We start from the raw sequence: 27,658 nt of genomic DNA, 5'->3' as shown, positions 1-27,658 counted from the left end.
TTGATTTTAGCCCCACATATATGGCCGACTGTAATAGACATAACCTATATGTACTTTTTTTTTTTACAATTCAAATTTATTTAGCTAAACCCCATAAAATGGGGTTAACTTTTCATTTAACAACTCAAACATTTTATGAATGACAACTTATTAATCTAAGCTCCACTCATGTGGTCAGCTTAATGCATAAAACACTTATCTAAATTAATCTCCACATCGAGATTTCATGAATCTTTATCATTCTATAACATACACACACACACACACACACAAATCAATAATTAGAATATTAAAAATAATGACTTATATAAATTTTGTAAATTAAAAGATTTAAGGTGATAAGCGCAAACTGTTCCTTTCACTAGTCCTATCCCACTTACCTAGGGTTTTGTAACCGATACCTTTCTTGCATCACACCAGGCCATACATCACATTCACACTTTAAAATATTAAGAATGTGTTTCTCAATATTCCTTAAAAAATTTAGGCACTTGTTACTCGTGAATTCATGTACCCCCCTACATCATCTCACATCATTTTTCAACTCTTACATTCCATACAAGAAACACTATCATACAAGATAATCCCATGCATACAAACAAATTATATCTTCTTTTCGACATAATAATCACCCATATTCCTTAAATAACCTAAAAAATTCAAAGAAAAACCAAGAAAAAACCAAAACACAAAGTCAGGCTACCATAAAATAGTAGCCAAAATGATCTCGTCATTTTAAGAAACGGTCTAGTCGTTTCTCAAAATGGCTAGCCTGATTTGCCTTTCAAAAAAAAAAATCTTCTCTTTCTCTCTAACCGAATTGTCATCTCTGAAAGCTTAAGTTTTTCTTTTCTTTTAAGATCAACACATACTTATGCATATTTCATACTTGACACACCAAATGATGAATTCTTTAAGGACACACATTCAATTACTACAAATCCCCCCTTTTCCCCATAAAATTCATGGGGATCGAAATCCCCATCTTCATCCGTAAATTTTTTTTTTCATTTCTTTCACCAAATTATACTTAATTCAATTCCTTATTTATAAAACTTCATCAAGAATCATTATTTTTCCTAAAATTTATTCAAAACCCTAGAATTCAAGAAACTCCATCTTTCAACAAGATTTCATGCAAATAACTACATATAACTCATCAAAGATATTCCCTCTCATTAAACATGCATAAATTTTCAACAAAGAATACACACAAAAAAATCCTTGTCTTGGCCGAACCTATCTCCCTAAGGTGTGGGTTTTTTTTTTCTTTCAACAAATCAATCTATCCTAAATAATCAAACCTTATATTTATGTAATTTAGATATATTTTCATAATAAACCTAATTTTCCCTAAATTTTCTTCAAGAACCTTAATCTCAAGATTTAAAGATTTTATCTTTTCTTCAATTCTTTATGTTTTTAATCATATAATCCCTCCAAATCAAGTTCTCTACAACCTAACACAACCAATTATATCAAAACACCTTTTAATTTTTCAATTCTACATAAACCTTAATTTTATGATATTTTAGTGTTTACATGCTTTCCTACAGTAATATCAAGATTGGGTGTTTAAGGTGCCTTACCAATTAATTTCGTGTCAATTTCACCTTGATTTATCAATTCTTCTTCTCTTCCACAATTCATCTGCTTCTTTTTTTTTTTCTTGAAACCTTCATGGTTTTCTTTTTATGAATGTCTCTCTTTTGAAAGAATTTCTAGAAATCTCACCCCTTTCTCCCTGCAATGATACTTTGGAGGCTACAAGTATTTCAGGTTTTTACCACATTTCCTTTAAAAAAAAAAACAATTATCGCTTCATTGTCTGAAGGAAACATTTCCCCTCTTTTTTTTTTTTTAGCCCTTAGATTTCTTTTTTTTTTAATGAAGAGGTTAGGGATTTTACATTGGGTTTAATAACTTTAGTGCTAATTGTAATTTCTAAAATTAATTTTTTTTGTAAAATTGATGATAAATTATTAACTGATCAGCATTGAATAAAGTTGGGTACTATGATTTAATTTTAAGTTAGATTAGGTTATATTGAATAATAAGCTTGTACCTTAATCAATACCCATATTTTTTCGTTGAAAAAAATCACAATTAGAACTTCTTCTATATAATACAAAATTAAATTATATTGATATTTTTTATAATCTTAGATAGTTCAAAATTTATAGATCATGAATGATCATTATATGTATATATTTATGTTGCTAAAAAAATTATTAGTTCTTTTTAATCTCCTTATATTTTATATAATGGAATTCATTGTTTGTTTTTAAAATATGAAACCGAATTCAACCAAACTGATTTTTTCAAAAGTTTTTATAACCAATATTATTCTAAAAAATTGAAAACTATATTTGATTCAGTTAATTTTGAATCAATTTTTATAAATATTTCGGGTAATTCGGTTATTTTACTCACCAATACAGTTATCCAATGATTTTTCTTCACATTTGCTCGTGTAGAAGAGTTTTATTCAAAACCCATTTTATGAAAATAAATAAATAAATTGGAAATGACTGGAAACCTATACTGTCATGTATTGGTCATTCCTTGCCTACCAAACGAATGAACAAATCAAATTAGCTTGCACATCTTAAAAATTTAGCTTCCTACGTGGAACTTCATTGTTAATATTAACCCAATCTCTTTCTCTATTTTTTTTTTATTTTTATCTTTTAACATTTACTTAATTTAAAATTTATCCTTATAAATTATTTTAATTTATTTTTTAACAAATATCCTAATATTTAGTTTTGCTTGGTTTATACTCGATTTTATGAGTATCTATTTTTATTATCATATAATTAAGTATTTAATCCAAATAAAAATAAATCATTTCTATCATAATTATTTGGATTTGATCATACTAGAGCTCTACATCACTGGATTAATGAATTAATATAGTAAGCATCAAGTTGGATTCCTACTAAAAGTCATAGTTTAGGAATCGAATTGAGAAATGTAGAACAGATTGGGGACTAATATGAAGTTAGCCCAAAAAGAAGCCAGGCTGCCAGCAAATACGTTGTTCATAGCAGCAAAACAGAGTCTCTACTCCCTATAATTACTGTCTCTGTTTTCGATTGACCGACACGCAAAATGTCGTTCAAAAAGAAAAAATTCACACTTCCTCCCATCATCAAAGCCCTTGATAAACTTCCATCACCGCCACCACAACCACCGCTTCCTCCTCTTCCAAAACCACCACCAACAACCCATTTAGCCGCTCTCCCCACTCTCACTCTCACACCTACCTCCAACCACACAAACCTCCTCCACTTCCTCAACTCCCATCTCACAAAGATCCAACCTTTAACCCCTCAAAACCTCCTCCACTTCTTCAAAACCAAACTCCACCACCACCCACATTTCTCTCACTATGACTTTCATATTTTCAACTGGGTTTCTACTATAGACTCTTTTAGTCATGATCATCAAACTTTTGAATGGATGGCAAGGACTCTTGCTATCACAAACAGGTTAGAGGAACTTGGTTTGCTTCTTCAATTTATGTCATCAAATCCTTGTCCTTGTAGTGAAGGTATTTTTTCTTGTCCAAGAATTGAGCCCATATTTCAGTTTTGTATTAATGCTTACTGTAAAGCTAGGAAATTGGACGATGCTTTTTTAGCTTTTGAATGTATGAGGAAGTTGATTGATGGAAGGCCTAGTGTTGTTGTTTACAACATTTTGATTAATGGGTGCGTGAAGTGTGGAGAACATGATAGGGCTATTGGGGTTTATGATAGGATGTTGAAGGATAGAGTTAAGCCTGATGTGTTTACTTTTAATATATTGATCAGTAGTTATTGTAGGAATTACATGTTCGAATTGGCTCTGGAATTGTTTAGAGAAATGAAAGAGAAAGGATGTAGTCCTAATGTGGTTAGTTTTAATACTTTGATTAAAGGGTTTTTTAGGGAGAGGAAATTTGAGGAAGGGGTTAAGATGGTGTATGAGATGATTGATTTGGGGTGTGAGATATCGAGTGTGACTTTTGAGATTTTGGTTGATGGACTTTGCAAGGAAGGGCAGGCTTCGGAGGCATGTGGATTGTTGATTGATTTTACGAGGAAAGGAGTTTTGCCAAGGAAGTTTGATTCTTTTGGTCTTGTGGATATGCTTTGCAAGAAAAGAATGGCGGATAGAGCTTTGGAAGTGTTGGATGAGTTGTGGAGGAATGGAAATATTCCTAGCATGATTTCTTGTACCACTTTGATAGAAGGTTTGAGAAAGTCTGGTAGAAGAGATGAAGCGTTTGGATTGATGGAAAGGATGTTGAAAGAGAATATTGTTCCTGATATTATGACTTTTAATTGCCTGCTTCATGATCTTTGCAATGAGGGAAGAACAGTTGATGGTAACAAATTGAGATTATTGGCTTCTAGAAAGGGTTTGGATGTAAATGAGATGACATATGACATTTTGGTATCTGGGTGTATAAGAGAGGGTAAAAGAAAGGAAGGGGAAGCTTTGGTGGATGAGATGTTAGATAAGGAATTTATACCTGATCTTGCCACATATAATAGGTTCATAGATGGGCTTTCTAAAACAAGAAGTTCTACACAATAGTGTATTAAATTTATTCATAGGTGAAAATATAGAGTTTGTACACTTTTATTTGGATGCCAACCAATTTATTTGATCTAGCTGGGGCTTCTCTTGATTTAGTAGAAATGCTTTCTTCCAGGAAATGTATCTGGTTGTCATAATTTTTATGGTTGGGTATAGAGATAGAGACAACGGGGAAGGAGGTGGGGTGAGGAAATGGTGAATCCATTTACAGGCCCAGATTCCACTGCATCTCATTTTTTCATTGCAGCTAAAAAGTTCCCTCTGGATGGAAAGCGTGTCACTTTTGGGAAGGTAAGTAGAGGAACAGACATTGATTTGACTTATTGGCATGTTGCTAGTGAGGGTATTATCTCACTCAAGGTGTCATCATGGATTGTGGGGGATGTCCTGAGGGGGGAGACATGGAATATAAAACTACTTCAAAGATCTCAACTTATCCTGACTGGTCAGCTCACCTGGACACAAAGCCAGATGATATTTCTTGGGGGATGGAAGTTGTACATTCTTTTGAATATTTTGGAATGAGCAGTACAGGAGGCTACAAGATATGGCTCTTTGAAAACTGTTAAGCTTAAAATTAGATTTTTGTTTTGAGAAGGAAGATATTGCTGAAGATTGAGCTCATCACTGTGGAAGACTGCCTCAGATGTTTACAAATACTTCTACCTGTAAATAGAGCCTTGGAGATCTTGTTTTGCTTTCTATTAATGGCATAAAGGGTGCGTGTTACCATCAAAATTCTGTAACACTGTGCTATTTAATAATGGCATTGTCAGATATAACTAACTAACTCATTCAGTTTGTTGATTAATGCAACGCATTTTTGTTTCACTCAGCTGTTAACGTTTATACTTGCACATGCAATTGAGTTTTCTCGATTGTAAGATAAAATTATTTAGGACCCATATCGTCCAGGTGTGAAAGATGCTGCTTAACTGTGCCAAAATGCTGGTGTTAATGTACTTTTACTTGTGAAGTTTTGTATGCTGAAAACCTGTCTCTTGATAGATAAATTTTATCCAGTCATTATTGCATAGCATTGCATTTCTCCTGTGGCTCTCCATTTTTTCCTTTTATTTTAAAAACTATGTTGGATTGATTCTTCAGCATGCTAAATGCTGGTTTTTTGTAACTCCGAACTCATCTCTATCCTGGTACAGATGATTGTTTTGGAAAAGCAAATTTTGTATCTATGTAATCAATAGCATTTAGTTTGTCCTTTTAATTTCTTTCCATATTTTTTTTATTCAAAATTGATTTCAGAATTTTTGTGTGCTCATTTGTACTCATGTTTTGATTTCTTGCTCTGTATTGATTGCAATGCTTTCTATGCCTTGGTTTTCCCCCCTGTTGAAAGTTTTCAAGAGTAATGTCATTGTGACATTCAATGCTCAACTAATTTGTATTTCTCTTTTGGTTTTCCTCTATTTGTCCATAAATATAATGATAGATTGATTGGGTTGAATACAAGTGTTATCTACGTTGGAGTTTTAGATTGATCGGGTTGAATGATAGGCATCTGGTATTCCATTTTCATGTCTCAATTTGATGTCATCCCACAGATACATGAATGTTGAATCTAGATATTTAATATATGCATATATTTGATCATGCCATTTGTTGAAACTATTGACAAGGAAATTTTGTAAATACTTAAACATGGTAACCGGTGACAACCCTCAAACCACTAAAGCAATTGCTTTGGAATGTGGCATTCTGAGTTCAGATGAAGATGCTGTGGAGCCTAATATTATTGAAAGAAGAGTGTTTTGTAACTATTCAGATGCAGAAGGAGAAGAAATTGCAGGGAAGATCTCAGTAAGATTTGTGTCTGTCCATTTATTATTAGTTTTGTGTTTTTTGTATATTTGTACACTTTGAAGAGCCAAATTTCATAGAAACTTCTGCCATTCAATATTTATTAGGTGATAGAGAGGTCTTCTACAAATGACCTGCTTTTTCTTGTGCAAGGATTGAAAAAGAGGGGACACGTTGTTGCTGCAACTGGAAATGGAACAAATGATGCTCCTGTGTACACAAGGTTTGACTGTTATTCTTTTTGTTTAGCGGAATAATGCACTCCTAGTTTTGCTGTGTTTCTGCATCAATAGGTCTCGATACGGTGATGATGATTATATTAATCTTTGCCACAAGGTACTTTCTTTCTACCTTGCTATTATTCCTTTTTTTTTTCTTAAGAAAAAAAAAATTCAGGCAGATATTGTTCTTTCAATCCGTATCCTGGCTGCCTCAAGTCCTGCTTTCCTTCACCGTGCCTAGTAGGTTATACATCCTTCTGGTTCAAGGGTTTCTGTTGGCAGATTTTGCTTTAGAAAACATCAATATCTATAAAGCCGCCAAATTTCTTGAGAGGCAAGCTAGGAAGACTTAGCTTGAACTAATTTTTGCTGTCAACATATTTATTTTGTCACACAAAGGTTATAAAATTCTCTTACCGGGCATAACTGGTTTGCTGGTTGGTTTTATTGCATATGCAGTCAGCCTTATGATGCCTTGTACAAGGATTTCTAATTGCTTGATTACTCTCAGTTTTTCTTCTATGATTAATCTGGTTAATTCTCTTGACTAGTTTCTATTTTTCTTCTATGTTTCCGATAAACTTAATTATTTATCCCTAGTCATGGAGCCAAGGTATCTTCAATCAACTGTTTTTATGCATAATTAAGTTATTCGAATCTCTTTCTCAGGAAAAAATGTCCGAGTCTCCTCCACATGTGAAAATTGAAAGGGAAAATATGGCCATCTTTATTTTATTATTTCATATCTGAACACACTGTTCAGCAACTAAAGTATCTGATGATAACTATATCTGGTCAATAGACCTTAATCTCTCTTAACAAACAAAACCTAGAAAGCCATAGAAACATATAGAATTAGGATAAAAAGAAAATAGAAAATCAAACAAAAGCATGCTAAATAATTAATAAAATCCTCCTAAGACTTGGAGGTGAAGTTGAAGTTGGCACAGGTTGTTTGTCTAAACAACAGGGAAGAGCTGAAGCCCAGTCTTGAAGCAGCAAGATCGAACTGTAGGAGATTGTCCTCCAATTGGTGGCCTCCAATGACAATTGAAGTCCTAGGATTCACTCCTCCATCCACAAATCCAAGGCACAACACATCATCTTTAACCTGCACCATTGAGTTTGCACCAAAAATCCTCCAGTAAACATTCTTGCTTTGCAGGACAAGATCAATTTGAGGCACTGCTGGGCCAACGCGTGTGCTGCCAATGTTCTTTGAGTTGAAACATGCTCCGAAAGGTGCTACAGATGCCACCCTAGGGACATTGGCTTTGGCTAGCTCTCTGACAAAAGAGTCAGTGACAGCATTGTAGATTGTTGTTTCCATCACCGTGTAAGCATTTACTGTGCTAATCTTGGTTCCACCATAGCCTTCTCTGTTAATGGACAGCAATGAAGCGTTTAATGGAACAACGTTTTCATTGATCTTGATAGACTTGACTCCAATGAAGTAATCAGTGGAAGGCTCTCCTTCAAAGTAACCAGATGCTGTGCTTACAGGGTTGAGAATTAATGGGGTGTAGATGAGGGACTGAGAAAGATCATCAGCACGTGGAAGCAAAACATAAGGTCCATCTCCAAAGATAACAACACCTTCAGCATTTGAAGAGGTCAAGCAAATGGCAAACTTTCTAGGAAAGCTAAAAGCAGCAGAGAATTGAGAAGGAAGTGAGATCTTAGTCCTTCCAAGTCCAGCCATGCCCTTGACTCCCTTAGCAAGACCTTGCAGGATAAATGTTGGAGCACAACTGAAGAGGAAATTAGGGACTGAAACAACTTTGCCTGGATTTGATCCATCAGTAGATTGAATGGAAACAACATCCTGAGTAAGGTAATCAGAAGTGCCAGTGCGTGTCGCAGTGTTGTCAGGGGATAAAACACAGAATTTTTTGTCGACAGTGCATGTCTTTAGCCTATAGACTGCAAGGGAGCACTGAGCAGTGTTGCAACTTGGATTTTTTTTAGACAAAGAGACATATCCTTGCTGACAATCAACCCAAAGATATTGACCACCAAGATCAAGAGTCACCTCTACAGGCACTAGAGGGGTTCTTTGGTTAATTTGGGCAAGGTATTGGAGACTTGATGGATCTTTTGATACAGGAAGGACTAATGCTTTAGGCCTGAATGTTGTTTGTGCTATAGAAGGGGGACTGAAAATAAGAAAAAGAGAGCAAAAGAGAAGAAAATTATGAGTGAGAGCCATTGTTTATGCTAAAGATAATTGTTGGATAGAGTTGATGTGTGGAGAAGAACAGTGGGTTCCGATTCTATTTATAGCTTATTGTTGGTGTAAATATATATTGGCTCTGTCAATTGTCAAGGATGGCAACTTGAGGTCACATATGCCGGCTTACGATGGTGTGTTATAATATTGACCCTTTGACCTTTTTCTCTATGCTTCTATATCTTTCCTTGTGCACAGATTTTATTCGAAATTAGGAAGTGATGGGTGTAGTAGCTCTTGATTTAAATTAAGGGATTTGATGAAAAAAGAAGAAGAGAATTAATTTCTTTGTTATTATAGACAGTAAAAGTTACTCCTGAAAAAATTTATTATTTCCCTTTAATTTATTTTTTATTTTGATTTTAACCATCCAATTCTTTTAATTGCTATTTTTATTTTGAATATTTTTGTGTTATTTTTTTCCGATTTCATCATTCAATGTTTCATTTTTTGGGATTGGGCTTCGTGATTTTTTCATGTATAATGTTTTTGATTTGATAACCTGGATCACGAGTTTGAAAAGTTAACTAGGGTTAATATTTTTTTTATCTTTTTTTTATATCCTCGTTTGACATTGTTTTTTATTATTTGTAGATTATCTCAACTTCATGATCTAGGATACGAGTTTAGCAGGTTAATTTAGAGTGAGTCACCCCTTAATGCCCATATTATATATCTATCATACTATTTCAGGTTGGCTCACTAGAATATTTTATTTCTTTTTTTTTTTTATCATATTTAGCCCTTCTATCTTTAAATAGTTAAAAATTAAATAAAATTATCTTTCTACTCTTGGATAAAGGTTTTCCCCCCTGGTGAATTTTTTTTCTCCATTTACTATCACTGCCTTTCTTTTTTCGTGTAATTAAGCCAACTTATTAAGGATATTAATTGTCAAACTAATTTAAGGATATTAATTCTCAAACTAATTTATAGTTAAGTCAATCAAAATTAAATCTTTTTTTAATAATCTAAAAAATGTCCAGAGTTATGAAGATTTCTTTGTACTAGTTTTAAAACTCAAGAATACCAATAGATAATATTGAAAACCATCTGAGTTATGAAAAGGACTAATAACCATATATTTATCAAAATTCCGTTCATGTCAATAATTTGTTATCCTCTATAAATAATTTCTTTTTTTTTCTTAGCCGCCATTGGCAGCTTCCTTCAAGCACAAGCGTAAGGTGGTTGTATAAATTGCTTGTGATCATTGAGATGCCTTGTCTTCAAACAAAATAAATTTATTTTCTGTTTTTGAATATCTTTTTTCTCAAGTGCCTTGGCTTGTTCTTTCAAAATTAGAAAGGTGATGAAGATGGTAATAAAATGGCCTTGGATCATACTAATATATATATATATGCCAAAAACTATATGTATCCACATGAAAGTCTATAGAAAGTGTCCATCCAGCTCAAAAAAAGCTAAACAAATTAGTTCTTAATCAACTAATAGTATTGGCTTGTATGGGATTAGACAGAATAGTAGAGCTTCAATAGATAATTGTACAGTGTTATTCTATATGTTGTATCATATTTTTTTTAATAAAAAAACCCTAAAAAATAGAATGTTAAAGCATTGTCGAAGTGTTTTTCAGCACCAAGAAGAACTTAATTCATGAAACTGAAATTTTAATGTATGAGTCTAATAATAAAAGAGAGAGAGAGAGAGAGAGTAGAGAATCATGCATGTCAATTATAAATATGAAAAGACTTGTTAATGCTAACCAAAAGATTAAATGAAGAAATTAAAAGGTAAATATAAATTAAGATATTTGATCTCATGTTAAGAATAGCTCTTTAATTTTTTTATTTAATCAAATGGCAATAATTGTTTTTTGTAAAAATAGTAATGATTTAACTAAAGGTGAAACAAATAATTTGCTAATATGAATCTAACTTTCTCTCTCTTTATGTTATTTTTTAGCCACCCTCTCTTTTATCTCTCAAATTCAAGTATTGAAACCTGAACAAAATGAACTTTTAAATCATAATGTAAAATCCATCATGAAACAAGGATCAAAAAATAAAAAACAAAAAAACTTGGGGGACTAAAATACCTAAAAGCACGCCTCTTAAAGAAAAGAAAAGACAATTAAATTTTTGTTTCATGGTAAAATTCAATCCTTAAAGTTCTAATTATTTTTAATTAATACATTTGAATTGTATTTTGTCAAGTTAAGAATTAACTCAACATTGTGGAATGATGAAATAAAAAAAAGGTTATTTGACTAAAAAAACATTAAAGAACATAAAGAAGAAAAAGAAGAAGAAAAGCATTGCGCGTTGTTACGATTACAATGCGAATTGTCTCATACTCCACAGCAAAACCAACAATTCCTTTGGTTTTAGAATCGAGGCGTGTTTGAGATTAGTGGTACGGACTACTGAGAGGACAAAATCCATGGCTTTATGTAGTACATCGCCATAGAAAATTGTTTATTTCTATTTGAGGTAAAATTGTTATTACAAGAAGAATGTTTCTCTTATTTTCTACACCATGCTCATGCCTTCTTCTTCCTCTTTTTTTTTTTTTTTTTTTAATAATGACAACATTTGACTTCTAGCAGTTCCTCTTATAAGTACCGATATAGGCTCTCGTGCTTTTTTCCAGGTTCTGTAAACTAGCGTAGAGTTGAGAATCAAGTCCGGAAAACTGTCTTCTCCAACTTCCTTCTCGAAAAGAGATTTTGTCTCGTATTCTAGCTATCTATTCACTATCGCTGCTTTTCTCAGATTACCCATGTATTAAGCATAGAAAAAGTAAAAATATCCAATTACATATTTTTCCTTTATTTTCTACATTACTTCTCTGCAACTTTTAAACCTGTCGCCCCAATGCCCAAGTCAAAGCTACTTTCTAAGTTCTAAACCATAAGAAAATTTCACAAAGAAAAAAAAAGAAAAGAAAAGGCCAGTATCTAATATAGTTAGTTTGCCATATATATATATATATAATAACAGAACATATTTCTCCTGCTAAACTAGTAGACATTTTTCTTTTTTTCACAATGATTATGCAAACCCAAGTCATGCTCCCGCCTCGTAGTATTTCAAATTTAAGTTCCAATTCGTGCTATTATCTTTAGAGGACAGAAGGGTTCCAATTAGGCAATTACAAATAAATAAATATATATAACCCCATGTGCAAACACAAACCAAAATTTCACATCGCTATGATCTCATTTATTGGTTATCGTACATGTGAAATAAGCTTGGCCACATCAAAGGCATTCTCAGTTTTCTTATATACACACCATATACCGCATCAAACAAAGAGCAATCTAAACAACGAGTATTAGCCGGACAATGGTACCGGATTTGAAACGAGTATCAACAAAAAAGTGAATGTCCAAGCCAAGTAATGAAACAAATTGTTGGAAAAAAAAGATGAGTGATTAACATTTTCATGAGGCCTAAAACAGATACTACCAGTCAACCATCAACTTCAATTCTTCTTCAGCTAATTCCCTTGTTTGAAAACGAAAGATGAAAGGGCAGCCCTCCATCCATACATGGCTGATGGTTCATGCTTTTTGGGTATGAGAGTAGCCAGACCTACCCCTGTGCTTTGACTGGGTATAATTCTCTGTGGGGCACTAGTCTCCGCAGATCTAGGAAATATATCAGCAAGGGCATTATTAAATTTCCACAGGTGTTCAACTAGAAAGGTGTTTTCATACTGCATCCGTATTAAAATTCAATGCCTAATGTGCCAAATTGATAGCTACTTGTCAACATAAACTGTTCTCAACTGAACTATTAATGTCCATGCCTTTACTCAATGAGTGCAACACAAGCGCATACACACATACACAAGCACAAAAAGAGATCAAGACTAGACCAATATTACTTCAGAATGATATGATCGAGATTCTTCAAAAATAGCAAAGGAATTTCAACATCACGATGGCATGAAACCAAATTAATGAATCATGCATATCTACTAGCGCAAGACTGTACAGGACTCTCCAGCTTATAAATTAGTTTGTATTTCTGTAGTGTAACAGACAAAAATGAAGAGACAAGATACTGGTCTCCATGATTGATAAATGGTTGTGTCCCTCGTAAATTTTGTGCAGGAGGCCATCGGTAACTTGAAGCAGCTCAGAGCCCTTCAGCAAGGGACAAAGTATCTTATGATATCTAGGGACTTTTTTTGTGTAATAATGATATCTAGGGATTGCCAGCAATCTGAAATACTGATCAATCAATTGACAAGATGGCTTATTTGTGGCAAAACAGAACAAGTACAAAAAAGGTCAACAAGGAAACAGCCCTTTCAGTTTCAGATTCTATAAACATGCCAGAACTTTTAAGAGGGAAATCAATCTCCAAAAGAATATATGCTAACCAACATGTTAACCAAAATTCATCTCAAGCATGCCATTTAACTTTAAAATACCTGACTTTTAATTAGAAGAGGAAATCAAATAATTGGATGCTTAAAAGTGTTAAAAAAACCTATACAATAAAAAAAGAAAGCATTTAAAATCACAAGCATCTGAAAATAAAAATAAACCAAATTAAAGAGATAGAGGGAGTACACACATGAGTCCACCATAAGCAAATGTTGAGAACCCTTGACGTTGCTTGTGCTTGGGATTAGAATTACAGATTACATATATCCGTCCACGACGCTTAACTATCTGACAAAATTCACACATCTTCTTCACTGATGATCTCACCTTCATAGGTACTGCGAATATGAAAAAAATCAAGAACCCGTCAAAAAAAATTCAAACCTATCATTTGATTAAGAACCACTTCACCAAAAGCATCACAAAAACTGACTTTTGACTCCTTTCAAGATTTAAAGGCAACAAAACCATATCTAACCTAACATGCCACTTATCAAGCAAATTCACTGTACATATGATCCTAAGCCCCAACATTAAGAAATAAACATGCCCATTATTTGATTAAGCACCCATTTACAAAAACCTTAATAAAAAATTATAATTTCAGCACTCCAAGATTAAATTGCAACCAACCCATCTCTTAAAATAACCCTAAAATTAACAAAGCAGATAACTCTACGTACACTACTAAGAAAAAAATACATGGGTTTCATTGGTTTTTGGAATTCTAACTCTCAATGCCAAAAGCCAAGTTAAGAAAAATAAAAATGATAGCAAGAAATTCAAACACACATAAATATTACATTAGAAAAAAGAGTATAGAGAGAACCAATAGTGGGGTTGTGGCGAGGAGTCTGGAGATTAACGCGCGTGTTGACACAAAGAAGAAGGAACTGTTGAGGGGGGGAATGAGAGAGCTTGAGATAATTTGCTGACAAGAGCGCCAATACCGTTTTAGGATTTAGGGTTTAAATAGTTACCTTTACTGTATATGTATTGTACCAATTTTTTTTTATGTTCAAGTCATAAATAAAAGTGTAAAATTATCATTAAACTTGATTTTACTGATTAACAATTTTAATAACTCTTTATCCATTTTTTTGAATCAATTTCTATTTAATAATATTTTCTTTAATTTAGTTATATTATAAAAAAAAAATATTTGTCTAAGTTTTTTTAATAATTATAATTTTTTTATGAGGTTATCTTATTCTTATTTAATTTTTTATTTTATTATTAAATAAGATTGTCGAGATCTTTTAAGAATATGTTTTATTTTTTATTAGTTTTTTTATAATTATATTATTAAATTAATCAAGTTTATTAAACCCATTCAAATTAATTACCCAAGTTTCAAATATGTCTTATCTAACTCGACTTACGGGGTACTGCCTATCTTTTATATTTTATATAAAAACAAATTAATCCTTGAGTCATGGGCATTCATGATTTTATACAAGAATATCATTTAAAAAAAATCCAAGATAAAATATAAAGGTAGTAACTTATATCAGTTGTTTTAATTTTAAGGGTATTAACAAATCATAGAATCATATGAAAATGCATTGCATAGTTGGGTTATTATATGAAAATGATTTGAGAATGCGTAGAATTTCATGGATGGAAGATTGGCAAATAAAAGGGGATTAACAGTGAACGGGAATATATTCATAGAGACTACTTTGGCTTCAAATCTTAGAATTGATGGTCGCAATCCTGTTGAGTATTGTAAAACTAGAGGCAAGTTGCTTATTACCATCAAATTTGGCAGGCAAGTTGCTAATTAGGACTTTTTTTTGTATTTATTTTGCTTTTGAGTTTATGTTTCACCTTTCAAGCTCCCTTTGGTTTTACACATTTGACTGTATTGTCATGCCTATTTTTTTATTATCAAAAGGTTGCTGTAGTTTTGTTTTCAATGGCGCATAGGAGCTGCAAGAGGAAAGGAAAAGGATGGTTTCTTTGGTGAGTTGTTATTGTGCCATAATTCCCAGTGTCTGTCTTGCCATGGTTTGGTTTCAAAAGCTTTAGTGACTGCCCAAACACTAGATGATAGATGGCATCTGTGGCTTGGGATTTCTTTTACAAAACCATGATTTTGGATAACTGATGCCGAGTGGATTTTCTGAAACAATACCTCATGGTATGGAAAAATCAATGACTAGTTAAAAGAGAAAAAAACTAAAATATATGGATTTTGGGACTTCAACGACTCTGCCTTCTGCTTCTCTCAGCTTCTTACAAGGAAGACAACGACCTCTTCATCTTTTTCCTTTTACATGGAGACTGCCGGCGGGCAACATGACTAGTTAAAGAGAAAAACTAAAATATATGGAAAAATCACTGTAGGCATTTGTTCATTATAGATTGTAACATTGAAATAATAATGATCTTTTCCTTGAAAAAACTCTGCCTTTTTAGAGGTAATATAGTATTTTACTTTAGTTCATTTGTCGTTTGAGAATTGCCATAATATCTTTTTATTATACCTCTACATGGTAAAATGATTTTGCTACACATAAAAAAATAAAATTATTTAACGCAAAATTGCTATAATATAATTACTCTATTACCCTTGAATTTAAAATTTAAAAAGCTTGGCTTGAGGAGCTAATTTGTTATTGCATGATACTTTTTTTGTAATGGTATTGAAATCTTGAGGGTAGAGTTGTATTTTTTTTTAAAAAAAGCAAAATGTTACTGACGCGTGCAATGAACATGTCCGTCGCTTCTCTACCCTAAAGCGGTGCGTGCTACTAATTTTAATGGTAAAAGTTTTGATTTCACTGTGTCATTTGATTGGTCTCAACCTTCTTTCTCTGTCTATATAGCTCATGTAGTCCCTAAACCTTTGATGTATCGCCAACATCTTTTTTTTTTATTTTCTCTTTCCACCTGGGAAACTGTGCCTAGCCCTCCATGATTTTCATATTATCCCTTCAAGTTATTTTTCTTTTGATTTTGTCTCTTATTTTTTTTCTATTTTTATTTGTTTTATTTTTATTCATTTATCAATTTATTTTTTTCTTTTCAATGGCATCCTCATTTAATTTTTTTTCTATTAGATTTAGTCCTTATTATTTTAATTTTTTTTCTATTTAAGATAGTTTTTAAATCTCTTTTTTAATATCACCCCTTCATTTTTTTTCTCCTTTTATATTTAATGCTCATTCTTTTCTTTTTCTTTTTCTTTTTCTTTTTCCCTTTGGTTAATTTTTTTATACGGGATTTTTTTTCAGTTTCAACATTTAGCATTAAATTAGTTGATAGTTGAAATTCTTAACTGAACCCAGTTTTTAATTTCACGAGTTGTGAATTTGAAATATTAACTAAGGTTTAGAAGATTCACCCGGATCAATTAGTATGGGTTGAAACAATCAATTTACCAGTTTTTTCTATAATAGCTTTCATACTTACACAACTTCAATTATTGTGAATTGGCAATTTTTTAATTGATCAAGGATACTGCTATTTTTTATTCTTTTTTGCAAAGTTAAATTACTATAACGCCCATAAATGGAAAACAATACGAGTCTAAGGTTTTTTTTTATATATATAAAAAATTCACTTTTAAAGCTTGATTTTAGAGGCTTAATCATCAACTTTGACACAATTTGATCTTTAACTTAATGTTGATAATAATTATAAAAACTATTTTATTTCCCCTCATTTCATGCATTGATGTTGGATTGGTTGAGAAATAGATTTTATATAAATGATTTTTTTTCTTGTTTTATTTAGGGTTATCACGGTCTTTAATAAATATTTATTTTAGAATCGATACTTGAAATTGTGAATATCTAATTTTTATCATATAATTAAGTAAAAATTATTTTTAATTTTTTTTTATTAAACTCAGTTAAGTTCATGAATCAAATCGTATGTAACCAGAGTTATCTAATATGTCACTGTATCAATATTTTTTTTAAATTTTTTTTCTTGTTCTTAGTGTTTTTTTTTAAATATATATTTTCTTTAAAAAATAGGTCGGTCCGTGGCAGAACGTGGGACAAAAATCTAAAATCCAAACGGATGGAGACTTGTGGCTAGGTCCACGAAATTGCCATCCTAAAGCTGTGCAGCCTTTTCCCATGTATTCTCGGTTCAAGGCTCACTAAGATTGAATTTGGGCCAAGATAAGCACATTGAAGTTCAAAAACACTTGTCAGGCACAAATCCAATCTTGATTGGAGAACTTCCTTCTGGTTGGCCCAAGGTTCACGGCGACCCCTACAGAGGCCTGAAAGAAAATGAAAATGCTTCTCGTCTATTACAATGGAGTCGCACAAATCTAGTAAGATAAATTATGATCAACACAGATTCCACATACATACAACATCAACTACAGTACAAACGATGAGTATTTACTGTAAATATGCAATAGATCTTCAAAGATTGTGGACTAAGGAGTGGGTTAACATTTGAGTAAAAATTAAGGGATCAAAATTCTAAACTATAAAATTGATGCGATTCAACAAGCAATAAAGCCAAAAGTTCACTTGGGCAAGAGTAGACTGGATCAATAATTCCGTCAAATCTCCCTTACTTTTGTTATTGCCAATCCAGAGATTAATTCCACCTTATGATCCCACATAGATCCAGAAAAAAAGAGTGAAATTAATAAAGAACATGAATTTCTTACATCCTAAAATAGTAAGGTAGTTAGAAGTGCGTACAAAGTTAGATATTTGGCAGTTAAAATTTGTTGGCAAATTAGAAACAAAAGCGTGCATCATTGGCATTCTTAATTAATATTGGTGTCCTTCATCATGTTAGGGAAGTTCCAACATCTAACCAAACCCCATCAAGCAACGTCATTTGGAGCCAATGAAGTACAAGAACTACAACATTAATCTTAATTAAATGTTTCACGTCACCAGCTAATCCTTATCTTCACAGCACCGGCTTTTACCATCTTATAATTAATGAACTAATTAATCGAGAGCAAACTAATTAGACGAGGATGAGCCTACCCAACACGCACCTACCTCTCCCACCATAGACAGGCAAGTGAGGTCATGTTCGTAGGTTATTATAATTGCTAGATTATGTTATTAGGGCATAAAGAACATCGGCAAACATGATTGAAGGGCAGGAATGAAAGGATGGTGTCATATGATTGATTGATTGGTTGGTTTTCGAAAGGAAATGCTTTTTCTATCAATGCCAACCAAGATGAGGGAAACATTATCGGGTGACTACTCTCTCTTTTTATATTCCATGTAGTTAGTTGAGATCAGCTACAGTTAAGCAAAAGCATTGGTTCTTTTGTTGACCTAATGGGGAGGTCATGGACCACTTTAAAAGGAACCCTATGCTCCTAAGAGGATCTAGCCCATCCTTTTGTAATCCTTGAGGAAAATACATTTTAAAAGGGTAAAATTACGTGGTGATATATATATATATATATATAGTGGTATTTTCTTAGCGGATAGATTAATTTTGCTTCTTCGGTCAAGATGTCTCGATAATATTCTTGATTAGGTGTTGGGGTGTCTTGTTATTATCTTAACAAGGTAAGAAAACATAGCATATGAAAGCCATAAGAGAGAGAGATATGGATGATCAAGAAGCACGTAATTTTCTTATATTGGCATCCACGGCCAACCGGGCACTTGTTTACTTTAGCCGTAAAACAAGTTTTAGCACGGGGGCTCTACGATTAGATAATTTATGAGAGAGCTTTGTGAAGTCTAGAAAAAGGGTCAAACATTCCATTAGGTTCTTCATCATCAGTGACAGCCCTTTTTTTAATGTATTTCTGCAACACAATTCACCTTTTTTTATGTAATAAACAATGTCTAGAGTAGGGTAATTAAAGTAACTCCTACAAAGATTCTGTCTTGAGCATATATATATATATATATACACATACAATAAACAACACAATCATAAACTGCTAATGTAATTTCACAGTGTTAAAAACACCTGTATATAGTGTAAATATCAATAAGTTTCTCTGCCGCTGTAATTTATCCACCTGAGGTAAAGAAGGAGAGAGAAAACCATAAAAACATAAGAAGAGGTATAATTTAATTTTTTAGATTCTAAATTCACTTTTTAAAAATTATTAGTTTGAATTTTATAAATTTCAAGATTATTAAAAACTTATATGGTTGTTAATTTTAGAATTTATAAAATTAGTTGATGTGCGTATAAGCTGGCCTGAATATTTATATTACTAAAAATAATAAAAAAAATAAGAAAATGATACTTCCAAGAGTAGAAAATCAAAGAGGAAAATGAAAATAGAAAAATATATTCGTGAGTGGTGTCAGTGATGCCCTAAACTTGTTGGGTATGTGATGTTTTCTCGCGAACTAGTGAACCACTGCAATAATAGAATGTACAAAGATTGGGACACTAACCACTGGCGACTATACAACCAGATGGGCTTTTCGTCTGTCACACGTCAATTTAACCGGTACGATGCTCTACAGATGATGAGGCCAATAGATTTGATTGATGCAGAGACTTTTTTTTATCTTTTGAAATTTGGTTGGAAAATACTTCATCATTAAAGAGTTTTTTTTTTAATTTTTTTATATTTTAAAATTATTTTAATGTTAAAAATAAATTTTAAAAATAAAAAATTATTATTTTAATATATATTTCAAGTAAATATTATTTTAAAATATAATTTTTATTATACCACAAAATAGATCTTATAAATATCATCTCCTATTTATTTATAGTTAATAGGAGTAGAAGTGTGTTCCGTAACGATGTAAGTTATGTTTTTAAATTAATTTTTATTTAAAAATATGTTAAAATAATATTTTTATATTATTTTATTTTTAATATTATAACATTAAAATTATAAAAAATTAATAAAAAAACATCAAATCAACAATTTTTTTAGCAAAAGCATTTTAAAAATTAGATTTAACCGTGTACAGATAAACTAGATTTTTGTTTTCAATAATAATAATAACATGGAAATCAAGGATATTAGTGCAGGCTGCCCAAGCAAAGCAAAGTAGATGTGAAAATAATTTTTTCTTACTGTGTGCGATGTTGCAAGGTTATTTTTAAACTTTATTTTTATTTTTATTAAATAATTTAATATTTCATGATTATTGAAAAAAATTCAATAATTTAAAATATAAAATATATTTATCCAGTTAAAATTTTATTTTTTTAATTGACATAGACATGACTCTTTTATCAATTTCATGATTTTTTCAATACAAACTTAACAACAATTAAAATAGCAATTTGTAAGAATTCAAAATGATTTATATTTAAGGGGAAAAATGTATTTATTTTGACAAAACTTTCTCTTTTTTTCAATTTTTTTTTAATTTTGATGAATAATGCTTTTTTTATTATCATAAATTTGGTTCTTCGTATAAAACCTTATTATGAACTGTAAAATAATTTTCAACCAAGAAACAAAAAATAATTATTATTGATTATTCCTATGTGACTATATGAAAAAAAAGGTTTTATTTATAATTATTCATGAAGTAGTTTTAAGAGAAAGTTACACCGAGATCTTTTACAGTTTATAAGTTGTATAATCTTTTTTATATCCTCATTAATGCACGCCAAAAAACAAGATAATAAAAGATTGGATTATTTACAAGATTTTTATTATATCTAAATTAAAAACCAAAGGATTTTTTTATTAAATATTATAATTTTGACATCAATTTTTTTTTAAAAAAAGCCTTAATCGCCACCTTTTATCCTTTTCTCCTAAATCGCCGGAGATTTTAAATCTTTCCGGGAATGGATTTTCGAGTCAGGTTCCAACTTCAATTGGAAATCTTAATTTTGCTTCAAGAATAAAGAATCTTGAGGGCCGTCGACATTAAAATCTTTGTTTCGATGGTTTTCCCTTCCCAATTTGTTTTTTTGCTGAATTGTAAAGGTAGGTAGGTGGATCAGTCTCATGGTTCAAAAATCTTCCCCAAACACGCAGTGAAAATGACCCAAACCAGAAGGGAAAAAATCTTCCCAGCCTAATTCACAGCTATTTATTTCAACAGTTACAAATCTTTTTAAGAAAACGAACCATCTCAGTCTCAAATTCATGAATCTTTTCTCATACCACTTAATTTCGAAACAAATTTCCAGCTCATTCCCTTGAAGAACAGCTAGCCCTGAAATCTCCTTTAAAGTATATTAATTTGATGTATTAGTGTATAAAATACTTTAATTTAAATAATATTGCTAGAAAATACATTCAAATACAAAACATGTTATGTTATACAATAATAATACATTTTAAATCATATAAATTGTTTATGAAATTAGGATACCATAGAAAATAAATTTATTTTTAATGTTCTCCAAACACCAAAAAATAGTTATATGTCTATAATATTATACCTACAATATTTATATTGTATGTATAGTTATATTTTATAAAATAAACTATATATAATTAATGAATGATATAATAAATTCTTTTTTTTCTACCATTACACTTTTTATATCACATTTTTTTCTTATAAGCAGTCAAATAGTTACATTTATATATATGTTAGATGAACTTGAAAAAAAAATAAAAAGTTTTGTATCATTATATTGTTCAAGTTGAGACTAAAATTAAAAGATTCGGTGGAGAGTTTATAAGTGCGAGGGAAAATCTCGCTTCACATGCTAGTTCTTCAGGGGAAAAAAGGCCCAAGAACCAGTAACAATATATATATTAATAGCAAAGCTAAAGTTTGCCATCAAATCTAGACCCTACAATGAAGGAAAGGAATGAGAAGAGATTGTTAAGGTTATCTCACATCGGTTGAAAAAGGGACACAAGTCACTGCCAGATTTAACAATTGTACTGGCATAAATTTATATATGTTAGTATTTACAATAGCAGTTCGTACGCATGATTATTCGTTGAAAAAAATTTTGTTGTTAATTTATAGACTGTGGATTAGTCTGTTTATAATAAATATCGATCATTATGATTTCATTTATATTTACTAATTTTTTAGTAGTGAGTGCGAGGAAAACCTCACTTCACAAACTAGGTTTTTTTGAGAGAGAGGAGAGCCATCCAAGACCCCCCTCAACAACATCACCCCTTTTTGTTAATTTGATAATCCGGGAAACGCTATGCAAAAACCCGTAGTTTCTCTAGTAGTAAAAGCAAGAAGAAAGTGGCTCGTGAGTGTCTTCCCATGCAAAGAAAACAACAAATGAGGAGTGGGGGTTTACATGACAACATTGGCACAGTGCAGCCTTCTTGTCCGTCCAACTCCCACCCATGAGAGAAACATGGCTGGTCCTTGAATTAGCCAATAGCACTACAGATCTCGCATGGGCTGTCCAATCACAATCCAATCTTGTAGGGGGAGAATGTGGATAAGATGATAGCACTGTCATCCCCTTCCTTCAGTTTCTGGGATGTTTGGTCAAAACACTCCAAAGGGTAGGTTGGCTAACATGCTTCTGGAAATCTACAACATGGCAGAGTCTCCAAAGGAGCAGCCTAGGGCCAAGAAAATAAAATAAAAAAAAGGAGCCAAAGGAAAGAAATATTGGGGTCGCACATATATCACGATGAATTGCCCCCACAGCCAGACATCTGCATGGCACAGCACTTCCAAAATACAAAAATAAAATAAAATTGTAAAGACAAGATAGCTGATATGTGATGTAAAGATTCTGCTCCAAGATCAATGCAGCCCCAACAAGATTTCCAGTTTCCCATGTTCTCTTTTGTTTTCTAGAGGTTTATCTGTTCTTACTTGTACCTCCAATAAGTTTTTGCCATGTGTATTGCAACAATGCCCTACTTTATATTTTCTTTTCACATTATAATGATGTTCTTAAATTAATTTACGCACCAACCCATATCAAATCTTTAATTTGCTAATCTCTCTTAAATGCTGATGTGAAAAAACCAAGGAAATAAACAAATCTCTGGTGAGATTACCACAAACAAACTTCGTTTCTATCCTTTCAGTTTTATTTAATGCTGAATTTTCTCATCTGGGTTCTGACTTCTTTTATTTGCTTAAAGTTCAAGAATTGAAAAGTCATTGCAAGCGTTCCATATATCTCCCCCCCCCCCTCACACAAAGTACATCGCCAATTAAAAATTTCAAACTGGTGCAATTACGAGGTCAATGGCGTGGTCTTTTTTTTTTGTTTTTCTATGAATTGATGGGTTGCAGAGAGATAAAGGAATGGAGTGACATCAAAAGGAGGAAGCTTCCTAGAACTTGGATGCACCCTTTTCTACATGTGGTTAGTTCAAGTGTGTGAAGGGCCACAAAACACACTCCATAAAGTGTTGATCACGTTTAATTTTTATTTTTTAAAAAAAATCTCTAGTAACACTTGCTGCTTCGTGTTGTAAAAGATTGTTAACTTTATTATGCACACACGTAGTTTTCTTTTTTCTTCTTTTCAACCAAGATAAAAATAAAAAAATCTCCACACAATCCATCCATGAAATCATGTTTTTTTTATCTTTTAAACATATCAATTTAAACATATAGACAACTTATTTGAAATCCGATCAAAAAAATTTAATTCATGTATATCAAAATAAGAGTTTGATGCGTGATGATTATAGATGTTTGGTATTGTAGTGCTTGATGTTTTGTTTTTAAATTGTTTCAAAATATATTAAAATAATTTTTTTATTTTATAATATTAGTATATTATCTTAAAAAAACACTAAAAAACATAAATATGATATTTTAAAACAAATACACTTTAAAAAAAAAACACATGAAAACAGAAGTTCCAGCACAAATACGTGTTTTAGGTAAATATCTATTGAACATAGAAGAAGATGATACTTAGTGTAAGAAAACATCCACACATCACATCTACTGACTTAGGATACATTTTAGCGAAAAGGCCACAAGTTTCCTCTTTTCCCAATTTGCAAGATTAGTATTGACAATTAGATACACCAAACTAGCTGGTATTGAATTGGAATCTTCCTTTCCGAATTAAGAGTTCGGCGTGGGATGTTTGCGAGTGGCTTCGGAGCCAGCCCCAGGACGGGCTGTCATACTTGTGCAATTCAAAGGGCTAATTAATCTGTATCATATGGGATGGTGCTGTGTTGCCCTGGCTGGCTGGCTGGCTGGTGTTGGATTGGAAATTCTACTTTTTAGCCTCCAAATTTGGAGCACATCGTGTTAACAAGTCTGGCTAGTATTTTTGCCGAGTACTTTTTTTTATTTTTCCCATCTCTTTTCACGGCAATTAGATGCCTAGAAAAAATCAAGGCTAAATTTACATTCTCAAGCGATTCAAGAAAGATTTGGGATAAGGATGAGTTTGAATAATCTTCATCATACACAGTACAACTCAAAATCCCAACAGGTTTTTAGTCAAGAAATCATGGGTTTCTCCTTTTGATTTACCGTTCTTTTGACCTGGTCTTTAACTTACCATTTGAGCCGTGAAATCCACAAACAGTGCATGGTTTCGAGACACAAACAAATATCACAAAATCATAAAGAGAAGCAGAGAAAAGCAAGGTAATATTTTCTTGAAACTTCCTTTTTATCTTATGAACAAAATCCAAGGAGATTACTACCCTCATCAAATCTACAAACAAAATGCTCTCCTCTCCACATGAAGATCCACTCTATATACCCAATTAGCATGATCAGAAACAATAACAGGTCCAGCCTTGTGGACCCCCACCCCCACCCCTCCTATTTTTGATAAAATTCGTAAGAACTAGAAAAGTAAAAAAAAATCATGTGGAAAGACAGGAAAAAAAGAGGAAATTACAAATGAAACACAAGGTGTTATACACAAGAAGAGTCAATCAACAACAGTAGGCCAATCTTTGAACCCCACGATCCCTAAGAATCCCATTGTAGAGAGCAGCTCTGTTTGCAGGCATTCTTCTTTGTTGACCATTTTTCTTGAATTCTGTTGATGTTGATGAAGAAGAAGAGCAAGAGTTTTGACTAAGGAAAATGGCTTCATGTTGCCTCCTAAACTCCTGTCCATCCCCTCTTGGATCCACCACATCCTCTGCAAAGTGAACTCTTTTCTTCTTCCCCTTCTTCTTCCCTTCTTCAAGGAATAAAAAAACCCCAATAACCATAAGCCAAGTAAGTTAAAAAAGAACATTTATACATGAGAAATTGCACAGGCTCAATGCATGACAAGATTTTCTTGCTGTTTCTTTACCTGATGAGATACAAGACCTTAGAGCTTGTGGTGAAGACTGGGCAATTCGGTGATGAAGATCAATAGGGAATTGACCAGAAGGAAGCAGAGATTTTTGGAGGCGAAAGGCAAGGAGAATTACAGTGCCGGAAACAGCCATGGCTGTGGCAAGAACCACACCTTGTGAACAAAGCATAGAAGACATAGTTGATGAATCAAGAGAGAAAAGGAAAGAAGGAAAGAAAGAAACTTGAAAAAAGTGTATTATGTGACTTGCGGAATTTGAGAGAATATGCTCTGGTGGGGAAGAGGAGGAGGAGGTGGTGGTTTTTACTCTTTATGACAAGTATAAATAAAAATATAGTAGCCTAAGGTGAGTGATTAAGATGTAAATAAAATAAATAACGATTTTGATCATCTATTGGAAGGGGAGAGGGGGAGGGGTCATTATTTATTTGTCAAAGTATTAATATTATTAAACAAATATATATATATACTGTATTTGGACCAATTTTCCTATATTAAAAATAAGGTTTGTCTGCTGATTTGGTATTAAAATTAGGTGTTGTTTGGTGATTCAATAAAAAAAAATATTCATACTAAAATAAAATCAGAGGATTCCTATTCTTACAACATTTTCACAAGGAGATGTTATTTACAATAACTAAATTGGTAATATAATTTTTTTAATTGTGTCAATATAATTTTTTATTTTTAATATGTATTGTTATTAAATTTACATATCTTTTTTAAATTAGATATTATTATTTTTATTTTTATTCATATTGAGTGTTAAAATTAATAATATTATAATAACTCTAATTATAAAATAAAGACTAACTTGAGGGGTTGACCCAAGATTTAAATTAGTTCGAGTTTAATAAAAAATAATTAACTCGACCTGACTTAATCAAAAAACCAAGTTGACTTGAGTTAAAACAAGGGTAAAAAATCTGTTGATTTTTTTTGAATTTTTTTTTGTCAAAACAAGGTTGTTTTGATTATTTTTTTTGGGTCAGCCAGGTTAACCCTCTCGACCCGTGACTTGAATCTTGTCTTGGATAGAATTCTGAGTAGGGTTTAAAAACTATGATAATAACCATTTTTATTTATACATTGACTCGGGTCAAATAATATTGACCCTCCCTACCCGTGACCTAGACCTTGTCTCAATCGACCCTTAAGTCGAGTTTTAAAACTATGATAATAATAATTTTTATCTTTATATTGATCCAGGTTGACACTTCTAATCCATGACCCAGGTCTTGCCCTAAGATGATCCCTGAATTAAGTTTTAAAACTATAATAATAAGCACTTTTATTTTATGTTGACCTGAGTCAACCCGAATGACCCTCCTAACACGTGACCTAGACCTTATCCCGAGTCGATCTTCGAGTTGAGTTTTAAAATTATGATAATAATTATTTTTATTCTTATATTGACTCTGGTCAACGGTAAACCTCACTCGTGATCCGAGTCGACCTCCAAATCAGGTTTTAAAAATATGATAACAATCATTTTTAATCTTACACTGACTTGGATCAACCCGGGTCGTCCCAAATCATGCCCGGACTTTTCCCAGATCGACCCTCTAGTTAAGTTTTAAAACTATAATAAAAATTATTTTTATTTTAATATGTCTTAGTTGGATAATTTTAAAATTAAAATATATATATATATATATATATATATATATATATATATATTTAAATATTGGATATAAAGTCATGCCTCCGTTATGCTTCATGTTTTCATGAAAATACAGAAATTCAGTGTAAAGTGTTTTTTCAGTTGATGTCAGTTTTTTTTTTTTTTTTGATTGAGGACTGGATAAGGAAAATCTTATTGTCTGGTCTCCATTCTAAGGAGAAATGGTGGGCGGCGCGTAGAAGTCACATTCCAGTCACAGACAGGTGGTGGGTGTTGCAATTTGTTTTTCGTTCAAGGTAATATGTGGTACCTAATGTTGACATTGGAGAGATCCTGTGTCTTTGGAGTTGAAGGATTTGTTAGAAATTGTGGGTTTCTTAAGATGGCAATTATTGGTGGCTAATGACAGCAAGAAACAGCTTAATTAGTCTTCTTTTTGTCCCTGAGTGAGCTTAATTAGTGTTCATATTCCATGTGAGTCCACTGAATTTTCATAAGTCTCCATAGAATGTGAGATTTCATCCATAAATTTTTTGTATTTGGAGTAGGTTTTTGTCTGTCTTTTTACCCTAAAATCATTAATTTTGTGATTCAATAAATGACACATCATAATCATGTCTTATTATTTTTTATTTCAATTAGTAAATCCTCGGAATTGTATGAAGGTCTCGCCATTTTTTACA

General features: G+C 32.1%; 4 protein-coding genes across 6 annotated transcripts; 1 reads left to right on the top strand and 3 right to left on the bottom strand.

Annotated features, from left to right (window-relative positions):
• The first annotated feature begins 3,083 nt into the window (after window positions 1–3,083).
• On the top strand, window positions 3,084–5,421 carry LOC133690141 (pentatricopeptide repeat-containing protein At2g36240). Its single transcript, XM_062110348.1, has one exon. It carries the CDS (start codon window positions 3,115–3,117, stop codon window positions 4,585–4,587), a length of 1,473 nt encoding a protein of 490 aa, XP_061966332.1. The 5' UTR covers window positions 3,084–3,114; the 3' UTR covers window positions 4,588–5,421.
• A 1,911-nt stretch (window positions 5,422–7,332) lies between these two features.
• On the bottom strand, window positions 7,333–8,907 carry LOC133690142 (probable aspartic proteinase GIP2). Its single transcript, XM_062110350.1, has one exon. The coding sequence runs from the start codon at window positions 8,836–8,838 to the stop codon at window positions 7,546–7,548; it is 1,293 nt and encodes a 430-aa protein (XP_061966334.1). The 5' UTR covers window positions 8,839–8,907; the 3' UTR covers window positions 7,333–7,545.
• A 3,097-nt stretch (window positions 8,908–12,004) lies between these two features.
• LOC133689099 (uncharacterized) lies at window positions 12,005–14,201 on the bottom strand. Of its 2 annotated transcripts, none has more exons than XM_062108835.1 (3): window positions 14,049–14,201; window positions 13,410–13,554; window positions 12,005–12,472 (listed from the first exon to the last, which is right to left on the bottom strand). In XM_062108835.1, the coding sequence occupies exons 2-3, from the start codon at window positions 13,550–13,552 to the stop codon at window positions 12,322–12,324; spliced, it is 294 nt and encodes a 97-aa protein (XP_061964819.1). In that variant the 5' UTR covers window positions 13,553–13,554; window positions 14,049–14,201; the 3' UTR covers window positions 12,005–12,321. The 2 variants fall into 2 exon arrangements, with proteins under 2 accessions (XP_061964819.1, XP_061964818.1); XM_062108834.1 differs by having other exon boundaries at window positions 13,410–13,557; window positions 14,049–14,199.
• A 10,483-nt stretch (window positions 14,202–24,684) lies between these two features.
• Window positions 24,685–25,698, bottom strand: LOC133688915 (uncharacterized). 2 transcript variants are annotated; one of them, XM_062108561.1, is made up of 2 exons: window positions 25,346–25,698; window positions 24,685–25,225 (listed from the first exon to the last, which is right to left on the bottom strand). In XM_062108561.1, the coding sequence occupies exons 1-2, from the start codon at window positions 25,527–25,529 to the stop codon at window positions 24,975–24,977; spliced, it is 435 nt and encodes a 144-aa protein (XP_061964545.1). In that variant the 5' UTR covers window positions 25,530–25,698; the 3' UTR covers window positions 24,685–24,974. The 2 variants fall into 2 exon arrangements, with proteins under 2 accessions (XP_061964545.1, XP_061964544.1); XM_062108560.1 differs by having other exon boundaries at window positions 24,685–25,228; window positions 25,346–25,693.
• Window positions 25,699–27,658: the final 1,960 nt, after the last annotated feature.

This window comes from Populus nigra, chromosome 3, assembly GCF_951802175.1.
Source record: "Populus nigra chromosome 3, ddPopNigr1.1, whole genome shotgun sequence".
Taxonomy (NCBI): domain Eukaryota; kingdom Viridiplantae; phylum Streptophyta; class Magnoliopsida; order Malpighiales; family Salicaceae; genus Populus; species Populus nigra.
This window is presented reverse-complemented; position numbering and strand designations above follow the sequence as displayed.

Bases quoted from the DNA above. Each gene is read 5' to 3' on its own strand.
- LOC133690141 (XM_062110348.1), top strand. From the start codon at position 3,115: ATGTCGTTCAAAAAGAAAAAATTCACACTTCCTCCCATCATCAAAGCC.
- LOC133690142 (XM_062110350.1), bottom strand. From the start codon at position 8,838: ATGGCTCTCACTCATAATTTTCTTCTCTTTTGCTCTCTTTTTCTTATT.
- LOC133689099 (XM_062108835.1), bottom strand. From the start codon at position 13,552: ATGAAGGTGAGATCATCAGTGAAGAAGATGTGTGAATTTTGTCAGATA. The intron at 12,473-13,409 runs GTGTGTACTCCC...TATATTTCCTAG, and splicing joins TTTGCTTATGGTGGACTCAT to ATCTGCGGAGACTAGTGCCC.
- LOC133688915 (XM_062108560.1), bottom strand. From the start codon at position 25,529: ATGTCTTCTATGCTTTGTTCACAAGGTGTGGTTCTTGCCACAGCCATG. The intron at 25,229-25,345 runs GTAAAGAAACAG...TATTCCTTGAAG, and splicing joins AAGGTCTTGTATCTCATCAG to AAGGGAAGAAGAAGGGGAAG.